The sequence below is a fragment of the Anastrepha obliqua genome, chromosome 2 (assembly GCF_027943255.1).
Source record: "Anastrepha obliqua isolate idAnaObli1 chromosome 2, idAnaObli1_1.0, whole genome shotgun sequence".
NCBI lineage: Eukaryota > Metazoa > Arthropoda > Insecta > Diptera > Tephritidae > Anastrepha > Anastrepha obliqua.
In genome coordinates, this window is record NC_072893.1 from 132,586,259 (window position 1) to 132,608,075 (window position 21,817).

The 21,817-nt window shown below is 35.7% G+C and overlaps 1 protein-coding gene across 2 annotated transcripts in view; it reads left to right on the forward strand.

The window, feature by feature from the left end:
- The window catches only part of LOC129239676 (uncharacterized), a 226,779-nt gene that overhangs the window by 198,959 nt on the left and 6,003 nt on the right, over positions 1–21,817 (forward strand). For both annotated transcript variants that reach the window (XM_054875371.1, XM_054875372.1), the window contains exon 11: positions 21,583–21,790. In XM_054875371.1, the coding sequence (XP_054731346.1) occupies positions 21,583–21,790 (208 nt within the window). The remainder of the gene's footprint in view (positions 1–21,582; positions 21,791–21,817) is intronic.

Below are 21,817 nucleotides of genomic sequence, written 5' to 3' on the forward strand. Positions count from 1 at the left end.
AAGTAGAAAAACGTATGTTACAAAACATATCCATATACATATATACATACATATGCGCATATGTCAAACATGTAAACATATTTGCTTAACTGAGCGTTCAAATCTTTGCATTAGCTTGCCTTTGTATTTCCATTTGCTTACTACCCATCTTCCCTTCTTCAACGAGGATACATACATATATCAAAATTGTTTCGAAAAATAAATAAAAAATACTTACATATAAGCACACATACACTTATGCATATATATTTATATTTATTAGCTTTCCTAAATTACTATATTGGCTGCGAGCAGTTCACTTAACGAAATTCAGGCTTACATACATATGTATGTATATCGAACCTCTCTTTCTGCTGTTTGTAGGCAAATCTTAATTTTTTGATCCTTCGTTTCTAAAGAAAGTTTTAACTCATATCTCTCGTACAAATAATTGGCAGGACACTCACATTTGCTTGGCTCTGACACACAGGGGCTGCATAATTTTGATATCTCTCTTTCAACTTTCTCCACCGCCCATTGTCCCGAGCTCGTTCCTTCTTTATCAAAAGTTTGTTGCTTTACTTCTCCAAAACTCTTTAGTTACAAAACCTCAGTTGAACGGTTGTAGCAGGTGTAGGCAACCTTTGTCACGTGATGACACTTGATTGGCGTTGAATAGCTGCCATTGATGGAGAGCGTTTATCACCGGCAAAAACAAATTTGCTGATCTGCTGTGTTAGATCATCGTCAATTCGTCTACTCGCTGTTGTGGCGACCATTTTATTTCTGTTCGATTTTCCTAAACAATACAGACTTGTTTGTTCGAATGTGGGTTGTCTCATTTCGTGATGCCTTATCATTTGTTCAATATTTTCACTTTAATGCATTTTTGTTGTAATTATTTCTTAAAGAGTGGAAAAATTATTTGCTTGAGCTTTGTAAGTATTGACTAATTGCTTTTTTTGTGTTGTTCTGGAAGTGATGTGCGTGGGTGCATGTGACCTCTCCTTATTAAAAGGTGATAATGGTATTCATAGTAAATCGTTATGTTAGAAAAGGATATACAAAATATTGAAACAAAAAATAGTTAAATAAAATAAAATAAATTTAAATAAATTAAAGTAAAATAACATAAATAATATAAAACAAAATAAATAGAAAACAAATTAAGTGAACTAAAATATCACCCTCTCTGATGTATTGGCACTACACGGCGGTAGTTAGACCGATATTGCTGTGTGGGACCTTAGTATGGTGGACTGCGACAAGAAAACTGACATTGACATACTTAATCGCACTGGAAAGGATTCAACGACTCGCTGCATTGTGCATAACAGGAGCGATGAAAACCAACCCACGGCGGCGCTGGAAATGATACTCAGCATACCACCTATTAATCTTATGGCGGAAAACCTGGCAGCGAAATCCGAGAGGAGATTAGTGGCTGCGGGAATATTCACCTGTAGAACCTTCGGACACAGCTCAGTAGGAAAGTGGAGTTCAGGTTGCATAGACTACATGACTCCAAACTTCAATTGGGAGAGAAGGTTTTAGGAATAAAATGAAATGAAATTTAAGAAAATAAAAACAGCTGAAAAAATAAATCGCAAAAGTATATAAAAAATGAAAAAAAAAAATAAACACCAAATGAAATCAAATCGCAAAATATTTCACACCCGTATTAATTAAAAATTTAAATGAGCGTTTGTGGTATTGAAATGCAAATTGAAGTGAGAGTTAAGTGGCCACAAGTAGAGTGGATGCGCATAGCCAGATTGGAAAAAATAAACAAAGTTAATAAAAATTAATAATTTAAGCAGAAATGTGTACTCGAACGAATCATCTCTATGGAATATCAGTAAAAAAATAATTCTATTGAAACACTTAAAACTTCTAAAAAATTATAAATAAACAACAAGAACTTAAATTACCCCAGAAAGCATTAACGTTCACTTTTTACCACTAGAAAGTGTGATTTTTAGTGTCCTTCGAACTATAAATATTGAATAATTTTTTGTTTCAGCACAAAATAATGACTAATTATTGTGAACAATTTTATATAGAAAAATTGCAAAAAAAAAAAAAATTATAAAAAGTGTCAATTGCAAAAAATGCCAAAATGGTTGTGTCAACATTGAATATCACACTCGATAACAATGGCCTGGTGGCACCGACACCGCCACCAGCCACCGTCCCATTCTCATCGATTACGACAGCAACAATACCAACAATAATCACAGCCAGCAGCAGCGGTGGCAACAGTCCAGCAGCTGGGAATACTAAATATTCCACTAATGGCTTGCTTATGAACAGCAACAACAATAATAATAACAATTTTAATATAAATAATAATAACAAAAGCAATAAACTCAGTGCCTATAGCAACAATAACAATAATATTAATGGTAGTAATGGTAATAGTACTGGTAATGGTAATGCTAGGAGTGTAAGCAATACGAGCAGTTTATGTGATATCAACGGTGCAGCGGCAAGAAAAATAGTAACAACAACAATTATACCAACCAGAAATCCGCTATGTGATAGCAATAATGTGCCACAGCAACAGCAACAGCCAATGCCAGCATTGCACTGGCATTCACCGCAAACTGTCAAGGAGCCAGCGCAACAACAATTGCCGCAACGTAGCAGTTCATTGTTGTTGCAGCGGGACGGCCAAGTGAATATGTCAAATCGTTTGCGTCAGCAGCAGGCAAGTAAATACATAAAAAAAGTACAAACAGTATACAGAGTATACAGAGAAAGCAAAATATTTAAAGATGTTAAAAAAATACTAAAATACATTCATGCGGGGGTGTTTTGACCGCTTTTCTTTCGTTTGTTTAATTTCCATAAATTTTTTATAAAAAATATAATTCACTCTACAAAAAAGATGGGAATTAAAAACTAAAATTTTGTACAAGATTTGTAAAAATTCGACAAATATATATTTATCAAAATTACAAAATTTTAATTTTTTTAAAATTCAGTTTTAGTATAATTAAGCGCAAGTTGGAAGGGATCCGAATTCTCTTTGACTTTTCATAATTTCAAAAATGAAAATATACGATTATTATCTAGAAAGTATTAATATTTACAAACTTTGCGGTCTATACGTAATACGGATAGATTCTGTAATTATATATATAAAACTTTTTTTTTGAGCCAAATTTTTGTATAATAAAAAAAAGGATTTTTTGGATTAAATTTTCATAATAAAAAAAAATATATATTGTATATATATTTTATTTTAAAAGGTTTTACTAAACAAATTATTTTTATAATACATTTTTATAGTAAAAAAAATAATATAAAACAAAAATTTCAAGGAAAAAATTTTAAAAGAAAAATATATTTTTTTGTTTAAATCACCTTTTTTAGCCACATAACCATGCCCGCCATCACATGACTAAAACCCTGTATTCAGTTGTTCAATCAATTGGAATGGTATTTCGAGTGGCGTTTTAGTCTAATGTTACTTATTATGAATTCCGCCATTAAGCCAAATGTTATCCGCTTGCAAATAAAAACAAATAATTGTTCATCAAATTTAAATAACTTTAATAAATTAATTATGGCAATAAAAAGTAAACACATAAATATTCAGGCAGCTACGCGAGAGTGCTCAGCAAAATAGCAATAAAAATATTAAAAAATAAAATAAGTAAAAAATTATGAAATATAAATCACAACGTTCCAGCGCATATTTACGTACACACTCTCAAACATATACGTGTATGCACTTGATCACACACACATCTGCGCCCTCGAAAGCAATCAAAGCGCTCCGCTCCACTCCACTCCACTTTATTCGGTGATGTCATCCTTACGCCAGCGCGCTTCATTCGGTTGGCTTTATCGCCCGCTACTCATTAGGGCTCCCCCGCCTTGTCCATCTCTTTACTTTGTTTGTCTACTGTTTGTTGTTAATTCTTGTTGCTTTGCGCAGATTGATATCAACATTTTTTAGTACTTAATTTTTTTTGCTTCCTTTTTTCGTGTTGCTTCTTTCGACGCTTCCACTGATCTACTGTCAGAATTTATGTTTTTGTTAGTTTTAAATTTGTGTGTGAATTTACAGAATATTAATTTGAGGAAGTGTTGAAAAAATGTAGTTAAAAAGCAGAAAAATAATAAATTCGTTGAATCGTTGATACGTCATATCTGGTTATAATGGGGCGAGCTGTGCACGGATGCATAGGTTGGGTGATGTTGTATGTATAAATACATGCGCACATACACATACACATGCATATATACCATATATATAGGCTTAACAATAACGAATTTCAGTTTAATGAGTTTGTTTTCAGGTTTCTGTAAATCATTCACGAAACTTTTTTTCTCTACGTAGAAAAAAAAGCAACGATTTTTTATAAATAAAAATAACTAACCAGCTTTTGGCCCCAGTATTGTCGTATTGCGGGGAAAGTGTCGCATTTGGATGTGAAAAACTTTAATTATTGCATCATCTTTGTTAGTATGTTTTGCACTGCGGTTGGAAAATGAATTTCAAAAAAGTAGTACCGTTTGAGTTTGGTATTAAACCCACTAAAGCTTGTACCGAAAGTCACCAAATGCTTCTAGAAAAACATAGTGAGAACCGACGTTCCCACGATACTCGATTCTAGGTTGACGGAACGACCCGGATTTATATCCGGCCAAGGACTGCCACTCCAGCATATGTGGCTGCTACAACAACAAGAAAAACATAATGATGTTTTTTTTTTTAACCTGCTTGCCAATTTTACGAATGGCACAAGCGATTTCAAGCGGATTCGAATGCTGCGGTAAAAGCTTAAAGAAAGCAGGGCGTCACAGAGTGGAATATTCTGCATAAAAACTCGAAATAGTGCGTGATTTTATGTAAAAATTACAAAGTATATGAAAATTATTTAAATGGAATTATAGATTCTTCCCAGAACTGTGGGTCTCTTCCCATATTCCGGCCGGCTGTTTAGGTCTTTGTATACTCAGTTCAAGTTTTGTACCACAAAAGCTAAAAAATTACCAGCAAATCGCTTGATCGCTTAAGAGTTATGGGTGAATTTCTGGTAAAAAGGCAAATTCCAACGTTGAGACATTCGCTTTATTCATCTGACTTGACACCCTGCGGTTATTATCCATTCCTGAAACTGCATTTGACATTGAAAGGAAAGTGCCATAAATCAACTGGAGCCTTTGTGAATATCCAAAATAAATTCCACATTCCTAACAAGGAAAGAAGTGCCGTAATAAAAAAAAATGTTTTAGAGAAATATTCAGAATTGAAAGTCAGCTGTTATTTTAAGCTGTGTAAAAAATGCTTGGTGATATAAAATGAGACATTGGAAATTGAAAATTTTGGAACTGTTTTTCTGGATATTTTGGAAAAGCATTTAAAATTTTGGTCAAAGCTTAAGTATTGGTCAATAAAAAAAATATGTGTCACAAACACCGATTGCTTCTATTTTAAAAGTACGGTTTTTCTCGAAGTAGAGTGTGTATTAAGGTATACACTTTTGCTACAAATGCAATATGTACATGTATGTAAATACGTACATATGTGTGTACACACGAACGTGCTACCCAGCCTAATTTCGCTCTCATAAAGGCATTCCTCAACGTTTTCCTTCGCATATGTAACCCACATACATATTTGTTTATTGTGGGACGTCTTACTAATTTATTAGGCATTGTTTTGGCATCTAAAAGCAGTTTATCGCTGAACATACCAATGCAGCACCGTTTTGAGCGCAATGGCCATGGATTTGACACAGTCAGACAGTAAAACAGCGAACTAAATTTAAAAGAAACCTGAACTACTTAGTATGTTTGTACATATGTAATTGACTTGTAGGCTCAGCATTTTACATTTCTTGTTGTCTGCCTGAAGAACGTGAAACAACAAAAAGCAGCCACAGAGTATTAGCAACTCTCGCGACCTTCTGCTTGTAATCAGTTCTGCTCAGCCTCCACTCATTACCTTTTCAGTAAACAAAATTTCGATGGCATTAAAGAAAAATGATTTGAAGTTTCTAAACACAGCTTCTAGCACCTTCTTTAGCCGCAAGCGGAATTCAGACACTCTACAGCGCAAATACTGTAAACAAAGATCATTTACAAATGTAGATATCCAAGAATTTTGGTGTACCATTTGGCAGTTTCAGTTCTTCATTTGTGTTCTACCATAGAAGTTTTTGTGTCTTGTAAACATTTTTTGCGTCTCAACTCAAATTTTTTGTACTTTCTATTTACGCTCGCATATTTTTGTCATTCAATAATTTCAGTGTCAGTGCTACACACCTCGTTGGGTAGCGTTGGGTCCCACACACTTTTAAGCTAGGCCTAAACGGTCTTGAGCATAGATTTGGTGTGGGATTTTGTTGAGCTTCAAGTACTTACATTTTGCTGTCATTCAGTTTGCTGTGTGCAGAGCGCCAATAATATATTTGCATGCCTTTACCGAAAACGAGAAGTCATAGAGGATAGAAAAATAAATATAATATATAATATAGAAAAAGTAACCAAAGCATGTAGAAGAAATTAAAAAATAAAAATTAGTTTTAGTGCCACCATTTCTGGATAATTCGCTAATGGGAGTTATGTCACTTTAAAAAAAAACTATTTTTCTGAATTTAAAAAATAAGTTCTTTGCGGTTGACATCGCATCCATGACAAAGGGATTTTCAAACCCATTACACCCGAAAAAGCTTCCCTTCTTAAATTTAGGGTATCCAAGTTTATTGAGGTTATGAAAGCACATTAGAAAAAATAATAATTTTTTGTATATGCCTGTCCTTATTAACTTCATTGGACACTAAATGCTTTTTTGATAAGCTTTGGGATATACAAGTTGGTTGAAGTGATGAAAGCTCATTACTAACCGTACAATTTTTATGGGCTATGTGTTCAATTGAGGTATGAAAATTCATGGATGTTATGAAAGCTCATACTAAAACCGTATTTTATACCTTATATAATGGTTATCTTACTTATTAAACTTTTGAGACTAAAAAAAATCATTTTAAAAGCTTTGGCTATGCAAGTTTGCTTAAAATTTCTTAACTCATTACCAACAATAAAATTTTGTTTTATTACGTAGCCATAACTAAACTAAAGGGAGGAGTTCCGAATAAAAACCATCCTTGGTAATGGGCAACATAGAGGATAATACTCCAGGTGGAATCCACACAAGTGGCAATCCATCCGCTTCGACGGCAGGGGCATGGATTCGGGGGACCACAAACATTACCCAAGTCTCTCAGCTCTATGAGCGAGAGCGCATCTTGGAGGAGACGGGGGTTGCTATCGCAATCTCCTCTTCTTCAGAGTCTGAAAAACGTTTCGCTGTTTCGGAGGGCCTGAGTTGTGAGGTCTCTTCGGTAGCGGCACGACCTTCGCTCGAATCAGGTTTGAGGTCTTTGGCACTGATGTGTTAAGAAGCGACCATCTTGGCTCCTTGGCACCACAAGATCTATTCAGATTTCTTCGGAGATCGGGCAGATTTAAAGAAAATTAAAAGGGAGTCCAAGTGTAGTACAATGGACTTAATTAATGTCTGAGTGCTGCACGTGTTAGTTGTCCCGACAAAAACAAAAAAAAAACTAATTATGAACTATAAATTTTAGTTTTAGGAGCTTTTTAGCTGTGAAAGCTCATTATCACAGAGAACAATTTTTTGTAAAGTAACAACGAAAATTTAAAATTTGACTCAGTCATCGACTAACTCTCGCGCCGATAAGACGTTTGTTTTTCGCATACGGAGTTTCGCTTGATAATTTTAGTATTCTCGCTCCGCCTTTCGAGTTTTGTTGTTTTTTCTCTTTCTTATCGCGTATTCGTATTAAAGCATAGTTTTAGTTTTCGTAAACGCAAAAGTGAACTATGGCCCCGAGGCCAGTAAACATCGAGGCTAACCGCTTCGCACTACTCGATACCGGACCCAGAAAGAAAAAGAGACGTAAACCTTCTACAAGTGTGCCGTTAACAGATTTCCCTTTTCTTCCCGAAACCAAAGTGGATGATCCTAAATTTGTGGTTATTGATTCCACAGATTCATCTAAACCCCTTTCTTCCTTTTCATGTTTTGCCATACATCGTGCTATTCAGCAAATTAGCAGCCAAGTTCACTCCATATCCTCTCTACGAGATGGAAAATTACTCCTTCTAGTAAAGAATAGTATAATCGACGACAAATTCAGAAATGTAAAGCAACTAGGGAATATATGTGCCATATCAGCAATCCTACACGAATCACTCAACCATGTTAAAGGCACAATATTCGCTCCATTTCTAAATAACGTCGCGGAAGACGAAATTGTTAGTGAACTTAGCTCTCAAGGAGTTGTAGCAGCCTATAAATTCCAAAAAAAAAAAAATAGACGGAAATTTTCGGCCCTCCGGAGTTCTATTGCTAACGTTCAATTTATATAATTTGCCCACTAAAATTGACATTGCTTGGTGCAAAGTGTTAGTCCGGCAATATATTCCACTCCCCATGCGCTGCAAATCGTGCCAACTTTTAGGGCACACAACGAAACATTGTAATCGTACTCCCCTTTGCGATAATTGCGCCCTTCCCCCCCATTCACCATCTGATTGTAGTCGCATTTTTTGTGCTAATTGCTCCCAAGAACATCCCTCTTCCTCCAAAGAATGTACTAAATTCTTAGAGGCTAAAGAAATCGTAAAAATTAAAACTATAAATAAATGTTCAATGCGCGAAGCCATCAAACTTCATAAACAACAGCAAACCATTATAAATTCTCCTAACAGCTCATACGCTGCCATAGCTTTCAATTCAAATGAAAGCAATAAAAATACAATATCAGCAGTTTCAAATAACGGCAATAATTCTGCCTTCACTCTAACTCAAAATAACAATAACAAAGACACATCTAATAACTTACTAACTACATACAACACATCTAATAACTTAGCAAAAACAACTGAAAATTCCAATAACTCTTCAAAAACCACTGAAAATTCCAATAACTCTTCTAACATTTCCTCTCTTACTGATCGTACTAACTTTGCAAACTCCCCAACAACAAATCCCTCCTCACTCATAAATGTTCCCTCAGCAATTAATACTAATGAATACAAGTTCCCTAGTTCTCTAGCTTTCTATCTCTCCATTTTCTCTCCATTTTTCTTTCTTTCAATCTTATTTCATATGATCTCAATTTTGCAATGGAATCTAAACGGTTACTCTAATAACTACAATGAGCTCCAACTATTAATAGACGAACACCAACTATAATACTTCTCAACGAAACTCATCACCCTTACAACGCTTCGGTTTTCACTCCAAAACAATACACTGGTCTTTTTCACAATCTACCACACATAAATACAAGCAAAAAAGGTATCGGGATACTCATAAGAAGAGGCATTCCTTACAAAATAAACTCCATTCAATCCAGCTTACCGATTCTCTCTATTGAAATTAACCTAGTAGGAAAAATCAATATTATTTGCACGTACATTTCACCTGATCAACAATTCACTAGCTCAGATATATTGCATATTATTCACCGAGTCCATCCTCCAATAATTCTTGGTGGAGACTTAAATGCATGGAGTCCACTCTGGGGCTCCCCAAAAGCCAACGCTAGGGGAAAAGTATCGAAGATGCTTTACTATCTTCAAACTTAATATGTTTAAATAATGGTGCCGAAACACACTTCTCAACCCATTCCTCCTTTTCACATATAGACCTCACAATGTGTACTGATTCACACTACAAAATGCGAATGGAATGTACTCAACCATCTTCATGGCAGTGATCATTTTCCAATCATTTTAAAACTGTCTTTAGGCACAATTTCCAAAAATGTTAAATTTAATATGAAATTCTTAACCGATCATGCCGATTGGCAGAAGTTTCAGTCTCTATGCGAAACAAATAATAAGTGTAGCGCAATCGCTGATAACCCAAACCAAGAAAGTGCACGTTTAACAAAAATTATTCGAGCTTCAGCTAACGCGAGCATACCAAAAACAAAGCCAGTAAGAAACACAAAGATTATTCCTTGGTGGAATAAAGAAATTGCTAAGCTTCGGGAGAGAAAACAATTAGCCTGGTATCAATACAAACGTTCACGGTCACTAGCCAACCTTATCTCCTTCAAAAAAGCAAATGCTCTCTTCCGACGAAGTACAAAACAATTAAAACATAAGTGCTTTGAGGATTTCACAAGCAATACCAATCCATCATCTAGTCCAAAAATAATTTGGAATGCTTTAAATAAATTTTCTGGAACACCTAGAAACCAAACCATCCGTTGTATGAAGGGGGCAACAGGTTCCATTATCGACCCAAAAAAAATTGCTGAGTTATTCGCAAGATACTACTCTGTTACCAGTTCAGACGATTCCTTTAGTTTACAATTTCAAACTGCTAAAACCTAAATCTTGTCAAACCACGACCATCCTTCTCATTATCTTACTTCTTCTGCTAAACAAATAGAATCATGTATATCCTACACTGAACTCGAGTTTGTTGCGTCCAATATTAAAGGAAAATCACCGGGTCTAGACAAAATTTCTTACCCAATGATCAGACATATGCCCAAAAGTCTCAAGCTACGATTAGTTAATCTGTATAACAAAATATTCGATACAGGTGTCTACCCCCAATTTTGGAAAACTTCTTGTGTCATACCTATTCTTAAACCAAACAAATCATCCAATGAATTTGCTAACTATAGACCGATTTCTCTTCTTCCATGTATGGGCAAAATATTGGAAAATATAATTGCCAATCGTCTAATGTGGTACGCTCAGAGAAACAAATACATATCATCGAACCAAGTTGCCTATAAAAAAGGGCAAAGTACATCAGACGCTTTAATTAATCTCGATGATTTTATATGCAACGCTCTATCGAGCAAAAATCACATATCCGTACTATCCCTTGATTTTCACAGAGCTTTCGACAGAATAGGAGCTCATATTATAGTACGGCAGCTTATGAAATGGAAAATAGGTCCAAAAGTGTTACGTTTCGTCACAAACTTTCTCACAAATCGCAAACTCAAAGTTAACGTAAACGGCTTTCTTTCACCTACACTTCCACTATATAATGGTACGCCGCAAGGCTCACCTCTCTCCGCCCTTTTGTTTATTATCGCCTTTGATGATATCAGTCGAATAATAGAAAAATATAAAGGAATTGAGCACCAGATCTATGCAGATGATGTTTTAATGTATTCGAAAGTTTCCGACGTTCCTTTAGCTCAATCTCTATTTTCAAATATTCTTGTCGATATTGATACATGGTCGCTGGAGTCTGGTGCCTCACTTTCTTTAGAAAAAACCCATGTGCTTCACATTTGTAGGAAACACAAATGCACTGGGATAACTCTAACACATAACAATACTAACATCAAATGTGAAACACAGTTAAAAATACTAGGTTTAATCTTTGGCTCTAAGTACAACTTCAACTCACATTGTAAATACATTAGAAGTTCTTTAATGACTAGGCTAAACATTGTAAAATATATTTCATCTAAGCAATCACATATTCATCCGAATACACTCATCAATGTTGTCAGAGCTCTGCTTCTATCGAAAATTGATTACGGGCTCCCTATATATGGAAACTGCTCAAAATCGAATATCAAAATGTTGAATGCACCTTACCATTGCGCAATATGACGGAGTCTCAGGGCATTTCCAACCTCACCTACCAACACCATTCTTGCTATATCAGGACTACCCAGCATTCCAAATAGAATTATTGATCTCACGCGCCAACTTTTTGCGAAAGCGGTCGACAACACTAATCCACTACTTTACAGAACTTTCACACGTGCTATGATGAGGTGCTTAGATTTTGCTACAAAAAACAATATTTTATCCAACATAAAGCTGAAGACTATAAAAAGCCATCCACCTTGGAAGATCAATGGCATACTTCCTCCCAACAAACTGTTCATGTTATCTAAACAAAACACACCAAACGAAGTTTTTCAACAAGCCTTTACTGAACTAAAATCCGAATACCTAAGTAATGGCTGGAAGTTACTGTTCACGGATGGCTCCAAGTCTGCAGAATCTACCTCGTTTGCAGTTGTTACTGACACTGGCGAATTAATCTGTAACTGGCTTCTTCCTACAATGTGTTCTATCTTTACCGCTGAAGCGTCTGCAATTCTAAATGCAGTCCACTACGCTAGGAAAACTAAAGGAAAATTTCTAATATGCACGGATAGTAAATCATGTATGTCAGCAATAACGTCTCCGTCCAACCACAATCCAATAACACTGTGGAACAAATTCAGGTTAGCAAAAGTTAGATCCATTCTGAGAGTGGCGGGTGAAAATAGAGGCGAAATTAGAAGACCCGTATCGCGGCGTTTGTTTATGTTAGTTCGAATTTTTTTTTAATCGGCCTTCGAAGTTTGCAGTCAAATGCCGATTTTCAGTATATTGTTTATATGGTTTTTTGGCTATAACTCGTCGACTAATTGATATTTTTTCAATCTGTAAAAGCCAAATTATTGCTAGAGACCTGTGCAATAATTACAATTTTTGAAAAAATTGATTTCGAAAATTTTTATGGTACTTATGAGGCAAAATGTTGGAAAAATTATTTTTTTTTCATGTTTTTTGAAACTATTTTCAACAAAACTAAGTCTTTTTTACATTTTGTGTGGTCTATAATATGCTTCTCAGTTTCTTAAATAAATGTAATTTGAAAAAAAATTGTCTTAGTCGACAATTTGCGCTTTAGGCATACAGTCATAATACAAAACTTGCGTTTTTTGAGCTTAATATTAATTTATTTCTCATTTTTTATTTACCAATTTTGTTCAGTGTTGGTTTTGAAGAAACATAGAAAAAGAAAATATAAAAATATGGAAAAAAATATAATTTTGAAATGTTAATAATGAAAAGTTTTAAGTAGAAAAATAAAATAAATTAAATTAATAATTTGGCCAGCTGCCGTTTAGCAGGCGGCTGTGGATCAACATCACTGCTCTCTCTAATGTCTTGGTCATCGTCATCATCATCAGAGAGATCGATTATTTCGTCCAACAGATATTCTGGATTTTCATCTGTGTCTTCCCCTTCTTCCTCTGTTTCCTCGTCTTCCTCTTCTTCAAAGGTGTTTTTATACCACCAACAAATTTCAGCGAGTATCGCATCTGGAGATTTCTTTCCTCTGTACCTGAAACGAAAATAGTTTTCAATCGTTAACATGTTTAAATTGTGCACTCTGACCAAGATATTAGAAAAATCTAGGAATTCAAAATATGCACACTCTATAGTTACCTTATTTCAAATGGAAGCGCAGTTTGGTGATGACGTTCGCCTTGCTCATCAGATTCAGTTGGCAACTGTTGAGCGAGTTTTTCAAGATGCTGATGCAAGAGATGAATTTTGTATGACATATTAACCACAATTTCAGCGAAAGCTGCCAACATGTTTGCAACAGATTGCCTGTAGTTTTCTTCACGTTCTTTACCCAAAAGTCCTTTGATGACTGCTTTCAATGCGAGCCATCCATTTAATTCTCGGTCTGTCAGAACTTGCTCAAAATCTTGACGACTCATTAGTTTCCGTATGTCGGGACCATTAACAACCCCTTCCTGAATTTTGGCCTTACTTAGTCTTGGGAAAATATCTTTCAAGCGGTTGAATACTGCTGGTCTTTTTGCGATACATTTCAAAAAATTTTTAGCAATGCCAAGTTTAATGTGGAGCAACGGCAACAAAATTTTCATTTCAGGAACAAGACTTTCGTGTAGCCTATTGTCATTAGGCCATTTTCGCCCAATTCGACTACTCCAGTTATGTTGTTTGTACTGGTTTCTTCCTTTAATACCTTCTCCGTATCGTGAATCCCAATCGCACAAAAAACACGGATATTTTGGACGGCCAGATGCTGTTAAGCCTGTAATCAAGGAAACTACTTTGAGGTCGCAGCAAATGCGCCATTGGTGTTCGTTATATTCGACTACTTCCAGAATGTCTTTCAATTTATCGAAAGTTTCACTAGTGTCAGTGCTATACGCAATCGGAACAGAAGGCATTCTATTTGTCTTGTGCAAAAGCACAACTTTTAAGCTGATTAGTGAACTATCGATAAAGAGACGCCAATCATCTTTTTTATAGGTTAACCCTATCGCCTCCATTAACTTTTCAATATCGTTGCAATAAGCGAAATTTTTTGCATCATTGACATTGAAGAACTTTTGTAACTCTTTTTGGCGTTTTCGATATGCTGTTACTTTTGTACCTTTCGTCAGCAAATTATTTCCTTTCAAAAATGACGCCAGTCGTTCTGATTTTTTCTGAGTCAAACACAAATTTGCAACAATTCCATCCAATTGGTTTTGTGTTATTAGGATTGGGTCCTTTGATGTTTTATTTGATGTACCTTCACCAGGGTTGAATTCTGAGGAGAAATCCATGGGTGTGGCAGGGGTGGTTGTAGTACTGATACCTGTTTGAAGATCAGTACTTCGGTATGTTGGTACTGGAACGAATTCTGAGTGCGGTAATGGTAATTGGACACTTGACACTGCTACATAAGTTTTATTCTTTGTTTTCCTTCTATTCAAAGTTTTATTGTAGTTGGTACATCCATAGCAATTTTCTTCTTGATGTGGGCTATTATCTGACCAAATCATTGGTACACCAAAAGGCATAGCCTTCTTCTTTTCACTTTTCCATTGCATAAGAATTGAATAGCAATTAAAGCAAACTTTTTTAGGGGCATAGTTTACGTCATTGATAAACTCTTGCGAGAAATATTGTCTATAGATTTCCAAAAAAGAATCAGTCACATTGCCGCATTTTTCATCGCTTACTATGAAACGTCCACAAATATTACAAAAATGGTTAATTTTACATGTTGGTTCCGACATTTTTAATACAATATATATTATAGAATGTTTTTTTTTGTTAATTTTATGAAACTGATACACTTAACTTAAATCACTCAATAAATGAAATAGGTTCCAAAAGAATGAATAGCAAATTTTATCACGACCGAGCGAAAATTAAAAGACATCAGCTTCGGCTGAGTTTCGAGTCTTAACTGAATCTTTATTTTTAAAATTAGTTCGCATGCAACACAAATGTTTACAAATATTATTTTAATAGCTATTGATTGTTCCTGGAAATTCCCTTTCTTAATTGTATTCTGGGAATTTCCTTTTCCTTAATTATTTTTGCTTTCTTCTCGGAAAATCCCTTTTTTAATCCATACTTAGCATTTCCTTTTCTTTAATTGTTTTTGGAATGTTCCTAATTCTTGAAACTTCTCTTTTTAATTACTTCTACCGAAATCGATATTTATTTAATGGTTTTGGGGATTTTTAATTACTATGTGTTTACTAGGAATTTTGGGTTTTTTTACATTAGTTTTATGTAATGAATGTGTGTATATCGCACAAATTTTCGACTGATACTATATTTTTTTCCATGATATTTATGTCATGGATTGAAAACTATATTTTAGATAAGAAAAAAAGCGAAAAAAATGAGTTGCTTGCCAGATATTAAGAAATAATAAGGAAAACGTTAATTTTTCGAACATTTTGTGACTTTCGTCAAAGTAGCTGCCAAAGTATTTAATCCCGTAATTTTCTTTTCAAATTACATTTATTTAAGAAACTGAGAAGCATATTATAGACCACACAAAATGTAAAAAAGACTTAGTTTTGTTGAAAATATTTTCAAAAAACATGAAAAAAAAATAATTTTTCCAACATTTTGCCTCATAAGTACCATAAAAATTTTCGAAATCAATTTTTTCAAAAATTGTAATTATTGCACAGGTCTCTAGCAATAATTTGGCTTTTACAGATTGAAAAAATATCAATTAGTCGACGAGTTATAGCCAAAAAACCATATAAACAATATACTGAAAATCGGCATTTGACTGCAAACTTCGAAGGCCGATTAAAAAAAAATTCGAACTAACATAAACAAACGCCGCGATACGGGTCTTCTAATTTCGCCTCTATTTTCACCCGCCACTCTCAGAATGGACCTAACTTTTGCTAACCTGAATTTGTTCCACAGTGTAATTGAATCAATTAGAGACATGGTCATCGGTGCTCCTCGAAAAATTAAGCTTACGTGGATTCCGGGTCACGCTGGAATAAAAGGAAACTACTATGCAGACGCTGCTGCAAAAAATGTTATAAGGACACTTACTTTAGTCTATGACATTCTAACCAAATCCGACATTCTCAACCTAGTCAAACATATAAGGTACCAAGAAGATGCAAGCGATTGGAAGACATACAAACACCATTACACAGAAATTAATGAAGACAAAAAGCGAATTACTTATACATCATCTTTACCCACAAGTGCCATGAGGGCATTTACCAGATTAAGAATTGGACACACTATCATAACACATGCCCACTTACTGTCAGGTGATAATAGTCCTTCCAAATGTCCTCTTTGTAACCACACCGTCACTATCGAACATTTACTTACTCTCTGCCCGATCCTGCACAATTCATCAGTCAGCTATGACAACGTTGATATCATAAAACTGCTTAAAACACCCTCGGATGAAAATATTATGACAATATATAACTTCTTGAAAAACAATGACTAGTTAAAATATATTTAAGATACTAACACCTGAACTAACACTTAGCAAATAGTTTTTACTCATATGTACAATAACTTTAATTAAAGTGGCGGCTGAAGGCCTCGTAGCCAGTGCTGCATTTTGATATTTATGTAATAAAACTAGTTTTTTTATATAAATTTAATAAAATAAAAAATAAAAAAATAAAAAAATAAAATTTGACTTATTAAATATTTGTTCGTTATACAAGGTGGCGGAAATTTATTCATCCATTTTTATTTTGAATAACTTTTTTATTAAATACAAAAATATAATGGTGTGGTGGAAATCTTTATTTTGACCTTTACGCGCTTCCTTGCTTGTCTGTTTGTGTACTGCAGCTTTCTTGTTTCCAAGTGGCAAATATGATTGAGGTTCGACGAAATTTGCGAAATTTATAGATCTTCCGATAGAATTAATTTTGCTATAAATTTGAAGTTTTCATGATATGTGATTTAAAAAATATCGTTAAGTGAATTTTACCGCTTAAAGCAGTCCTCTGTCACTATGTGAAAGCTATCGCAGCCAAACTAGTTGCATACAATTTTTATTATTTATTGTATATATTATTGATATTTATGTTGTTTATTTCGGAAGTTTCCTCCTTCAGCAGAAAGTCATGCCGAAATCCGCAAAATAGTTTGTTGCTAATTTATTGCCAAGCCCTTGTTTGTAAATATATTTGTTTTTGTTGTAATTACCTGCTGTGCGTTTTATGCGTTTGCCATATCCATAATAGTCGGCATAAATTATTGCCGCCGCTACCATCAACTGCCTGTCGAGACGTATTTGGAATTTCACCTAAATTATGTGCGAACAAAAAGCAACAACAATAAAAGTGTCGCATTGTCTGCTGGCATTCTTTATAGCTCAGTTGAAAAAAATTGCAGAGTTTTCCATTTTTTGAAAGAACATTTATTTGATTGCTTTGCAAAGCCTCAACTTGGCTTTGCGCTGCTGTTTTCTTGCTGGCTCAGCTGCACTGCCACACAATGCGCCACCAGTCGGTTTGCCGAAATCAAATTTTTTAAACCAAAAACAGCGATATAAAATTATTTAGTAGCTGTAAGTGTTGTTATTGTTTAGACAACTGCTTTGTAATGCGGGATTTTCGTGCATATTTTTGTTGTAAATTATTTCGGAGGGCTTTGTACTTTTTGAAGGTTGGCTTGCAACAAGAAAATAAATAAATAATTGGAATAACAAAAACTCTGAATTTCTCCATGCAATTTTATACTCCAATTGCTGTTGCACAAAATGCGCACACTCACACACATACATTAGTGTGAATAAGTAACTGTGGCATGCAAATATATAGTTCGCACTACTCTACTCCAAATGCAGAAAAAATTGAAAGGCATATCCTTGAATGGTGTAGTGTTTTGTCACACTTTTTGTTGTTTTTCTTCGCTGCTCTGCACTGATTACATGACGCTTGTTGCATTTATATTATATTATATATTACTTGCCACACGCATTTGAATATTCTTTTATGTCTCAGTCCTTGCGCTATTAGCTACTACCACGCCCACACATGGAAACTATTCAGACGGCCCATCTACTTACTCTTTGTTTGCCGCTTCCTTTTCAACGCACTGATGGATTGCCGTATCACACTTGACAGGTTTCCAATGTGGCAGCAGCAGCAGCACCTAACAATATAGGTGTTGTTTGTTTGTTCCCCAGCTTTGTAATATGTTGCATGTTGCACTTACATTTGTATTGTGTGTACGTTTCGTTGCACACTTTCATCTATACAATCAGCATTCGCGTTGCTTTTAACTGGCTTTGGCTCGGAGGTTTACAGATGTCGTGTAAAGGGTGCTGCCAGTTGGATGTGGACAGTGGCGTCGGTGGTACATATTTACAAGGGAGCAGATGTAAATGTTGTTGATAGTTTAACAGAAAGTGCGAGAAGCGACTGGTGCAGACGAAGGCAGTGGCTTAGACTACTTTGACGCCTTTGAATGAGTTCGCCGTGAAGAAAGATTCTTCGGAAGACAATTGAGTTTGGCTGGTTTTTGGTACAAAGTTATTCAAAATAGCATCTGCTGCCGGTATGTCGCGGATATCATTTGTTTGACGATTGCGTCTTCAATTTGTCTCAGTCGCACACAAAGTCACTCAGCTGCAAGGTGAGATTTTTTTCATAAACGCTGATGGCGCATGTCTCAGCATCTCTAGGCGTTTTTAATTGGCATAAGTGTGCTTATGCAAACTCCAGATTTCCTAATCTTATCTAAACTAGTGGAAAAATTATACAATAGATAATACGAAAAATTATCCAAATTGTTGGCGATTTTTAATTTTATTTTTGAAGTGAAACTTCTTTTGTCTCGAAGGATGAAACGCTGTGAGGAGTAAAACCATAGCGTTTCATCGATATGTGACGCTACGCCAGCGCCATCTGTTAAAAGCGTGGCGTGGATGAAACGCTGTGAGGAGTAAAACTACGCTAAACTACGTAAAACTCACGCTATGCCAGCGCCATCTGTTAAAAGACTGGCGTGGCGTGTCGTCGTGAATGTAATGCGGTCGTTTATTATTGCATTCTTATCGAATGTAATTTGTAAATATGACATTTGATTGACGGCCGCCGTAGCCGAGTGGGTTGGTGCGTGATCACCATTCGGAATTCACAGAGAGGTCGTTGGTTCGAATCTCGGTGAAAGCAAAATTAATGAAAACATTTTTCTAATAGCGGTCGCCCCTCGGCAGGCAATGGCAAACCTCCGAGTGTATTTCTGCCATGAAAAAAATCTGCTCATAAACATATCATAAAACAAAATGAAATAAATGTATAAAAAAAAAAAAAAAAAAATTTTCTTGTGATTCGAACCAAGGATTTCGGATCGGAAGCCCACATTGCTAGCCGCTGGGCTATCGCGCTGTGCTGTCGCCGCAAAATAATGTATCATAAATCTGTTTACCATACCAAAGACCATACACTTTGCGAACGCATTTCGGTGGAAACAGTTGACAGTTATCCCAAACACAATATTATTAGTAACGCGAGACGCGTCATAGAGTGTGTGTGTAGTTTTGAGCAAATCTTACAAACATATTTTGTTTTGTTGATTGATTTCTGTTAAATATGGCATCAAATCAACAAAAACGGAAACCGAAAACAGGTGCTGAACGGCAACGTGAGTATTTGGAGCGTAAAAAATTAAGAGCTACTGTTGAACACCGTGACAGGGAATCCTCCGGTTGTACGATAAGTGATAATTTGTAGTACCAACAACAAGATGCGGAACTACTATTGATGCAGTATTTCATCGATACCTTGATAGATTAGAATGTAGATCATTTTTTACGTATTTCAGTTACCATAAAGCCCTTGTTTCATTTTTGGAAAACGAATCCAATAATGATAATGACAATGCCGAGAACCAAATGTAATTGAGTACAATAAATTCATTTCTTTTTATATTAAAATAAATAAATAATTCTGTTTAATAAAATTCCATTCCATGCTTTCCATGACTTCTGCATGCATTATATTGAAATAATAGTTAAATTATTGATTTGTTGATAAAAGAAGTTTCACTTCAATCGTGCGGGTTCCGTGAACTACCACACACTTTCTTTTTTTTATTTAGAAAACCGGTCTTTTCGTTTGCGGTGCCTTGAAGTTATTCCAAAAAACAAAAAAAAATTAATTTAATCAGAAAAACAAAGATTTTTTACGTACTCGTAAATTGTTTGCCCTAAAAATGCGAAAAAAGCTGCGAAAACTTTTTGGATTTCATTGCGATAGTGGTTATGAGCGTTTAAGAGCAAAAAAGTGTCGATTTAATTTTTTAAAAATTCGATCGATCGAATAAAAAGAACAAAGGTTCAGATATCACATACCCGATGAATTTCATCAGCGATATGAAGTGGTTAACACAATCGTAAGTAGACAAAGCTCAGTTTTCTCCACAATCCTCACTCATAACTCCCTCTAAGCTATCCCTTCTTTCCTGCCTTTCTACCTTTTATCCTCTTAGTGGTATCACATGGGATGAAATTTCTGTTTTAAGCCCAAGTGGGTCCTCGCATGGGTAACCATATAAATTAACCTAATCTCCTTAGTTTTGTCGGATGAGCTTTTCGTCCCTTTCTGTCATTTGTAATACGTCTTGTGTAAGTGTACAGATATATTTTAGGTATAACGCCATGTGAAATCTCAATTATATAAACTTTAAGATACCGAAGGTCAATTAACAATTCTATAAGCTCGACCAAACCTTAAATTAATCACTTGTCAGCGGACGAAGAGCCTCTCTTCTTCCTTAGTAGCAATGTATTCTTTATCCATAGGAATATGCTCCACGTCACCTCACCCCATGGGTCGGCACTAGTGAACTTTGCCCGGAACTTAATCACAATAAGTTTATCTATTTATCCATTTAACCCTCCATCCCGTCAGTCCTTAAGTACCATTCCAACGTGGAGCATTAAGTAAACTTTCGCCCTTTAAGCTTTGCGATTTGTTTTTGTCATTTTTGTCTCTGAGCCAACGCTCAAGTGTTGCCAGTTAACGTGGCAAGCACAATGTGTGTGTGTACACATGCCAGACGTGGTGGGGTGAGGGGTTGGCTACATTCCTCATCCCCACCCTTTGTGAGGCCACAGACCTACTGGCCCATTCACCCCGTTTGTTGGCTAATTAAATTACGCGAATTAGTTTGGCGCTAAGAATTAAGTGGCACAAATGCGTTGGGGACATATTAGGCGTGCTTGGCGGTAAACAAAAGTGCGCGAAATCATGCAGAAGAAAGTGCATAGAAAACTTGGCAGTTTTCATTTGTAGGGTTGCACTCGCTGCTGTTTATCTTCTGCTAAGTCGCGTTTCATTTGAAAATGAACTGATTGTTTTTACGGCAATGGAGCAAATGCCCGCGCATTCAACACTCCATTACCTGCCCATATTTCTCTCGACCGCGCTAATTGTTTTCCAACGCAGCTTTAAAGCTACGCACAATTGGCAAGTTTTGCAACTGACCAATCTCGTTTTCTCTGTCTTTCAGGAGCAACTGCGTCGGCGGCGTGAGGAGGAGGAGCGCATCGCGCAACAAAATGAGTTTTTACGCAACAGCTTGCGCGGCTCGCGGAAGCTTAAAGCTCTACAGGACAACAAGGCGGCAGCACAGCAGCAACAGCCGATAGCCGCAGAGCGCGTGACGGGCGTCGATAATGAGGCGTACATGGACGACGAAGATATCGAGAAGATCAATGGTAGGCACACGAGAAGTTCTTTCGCTA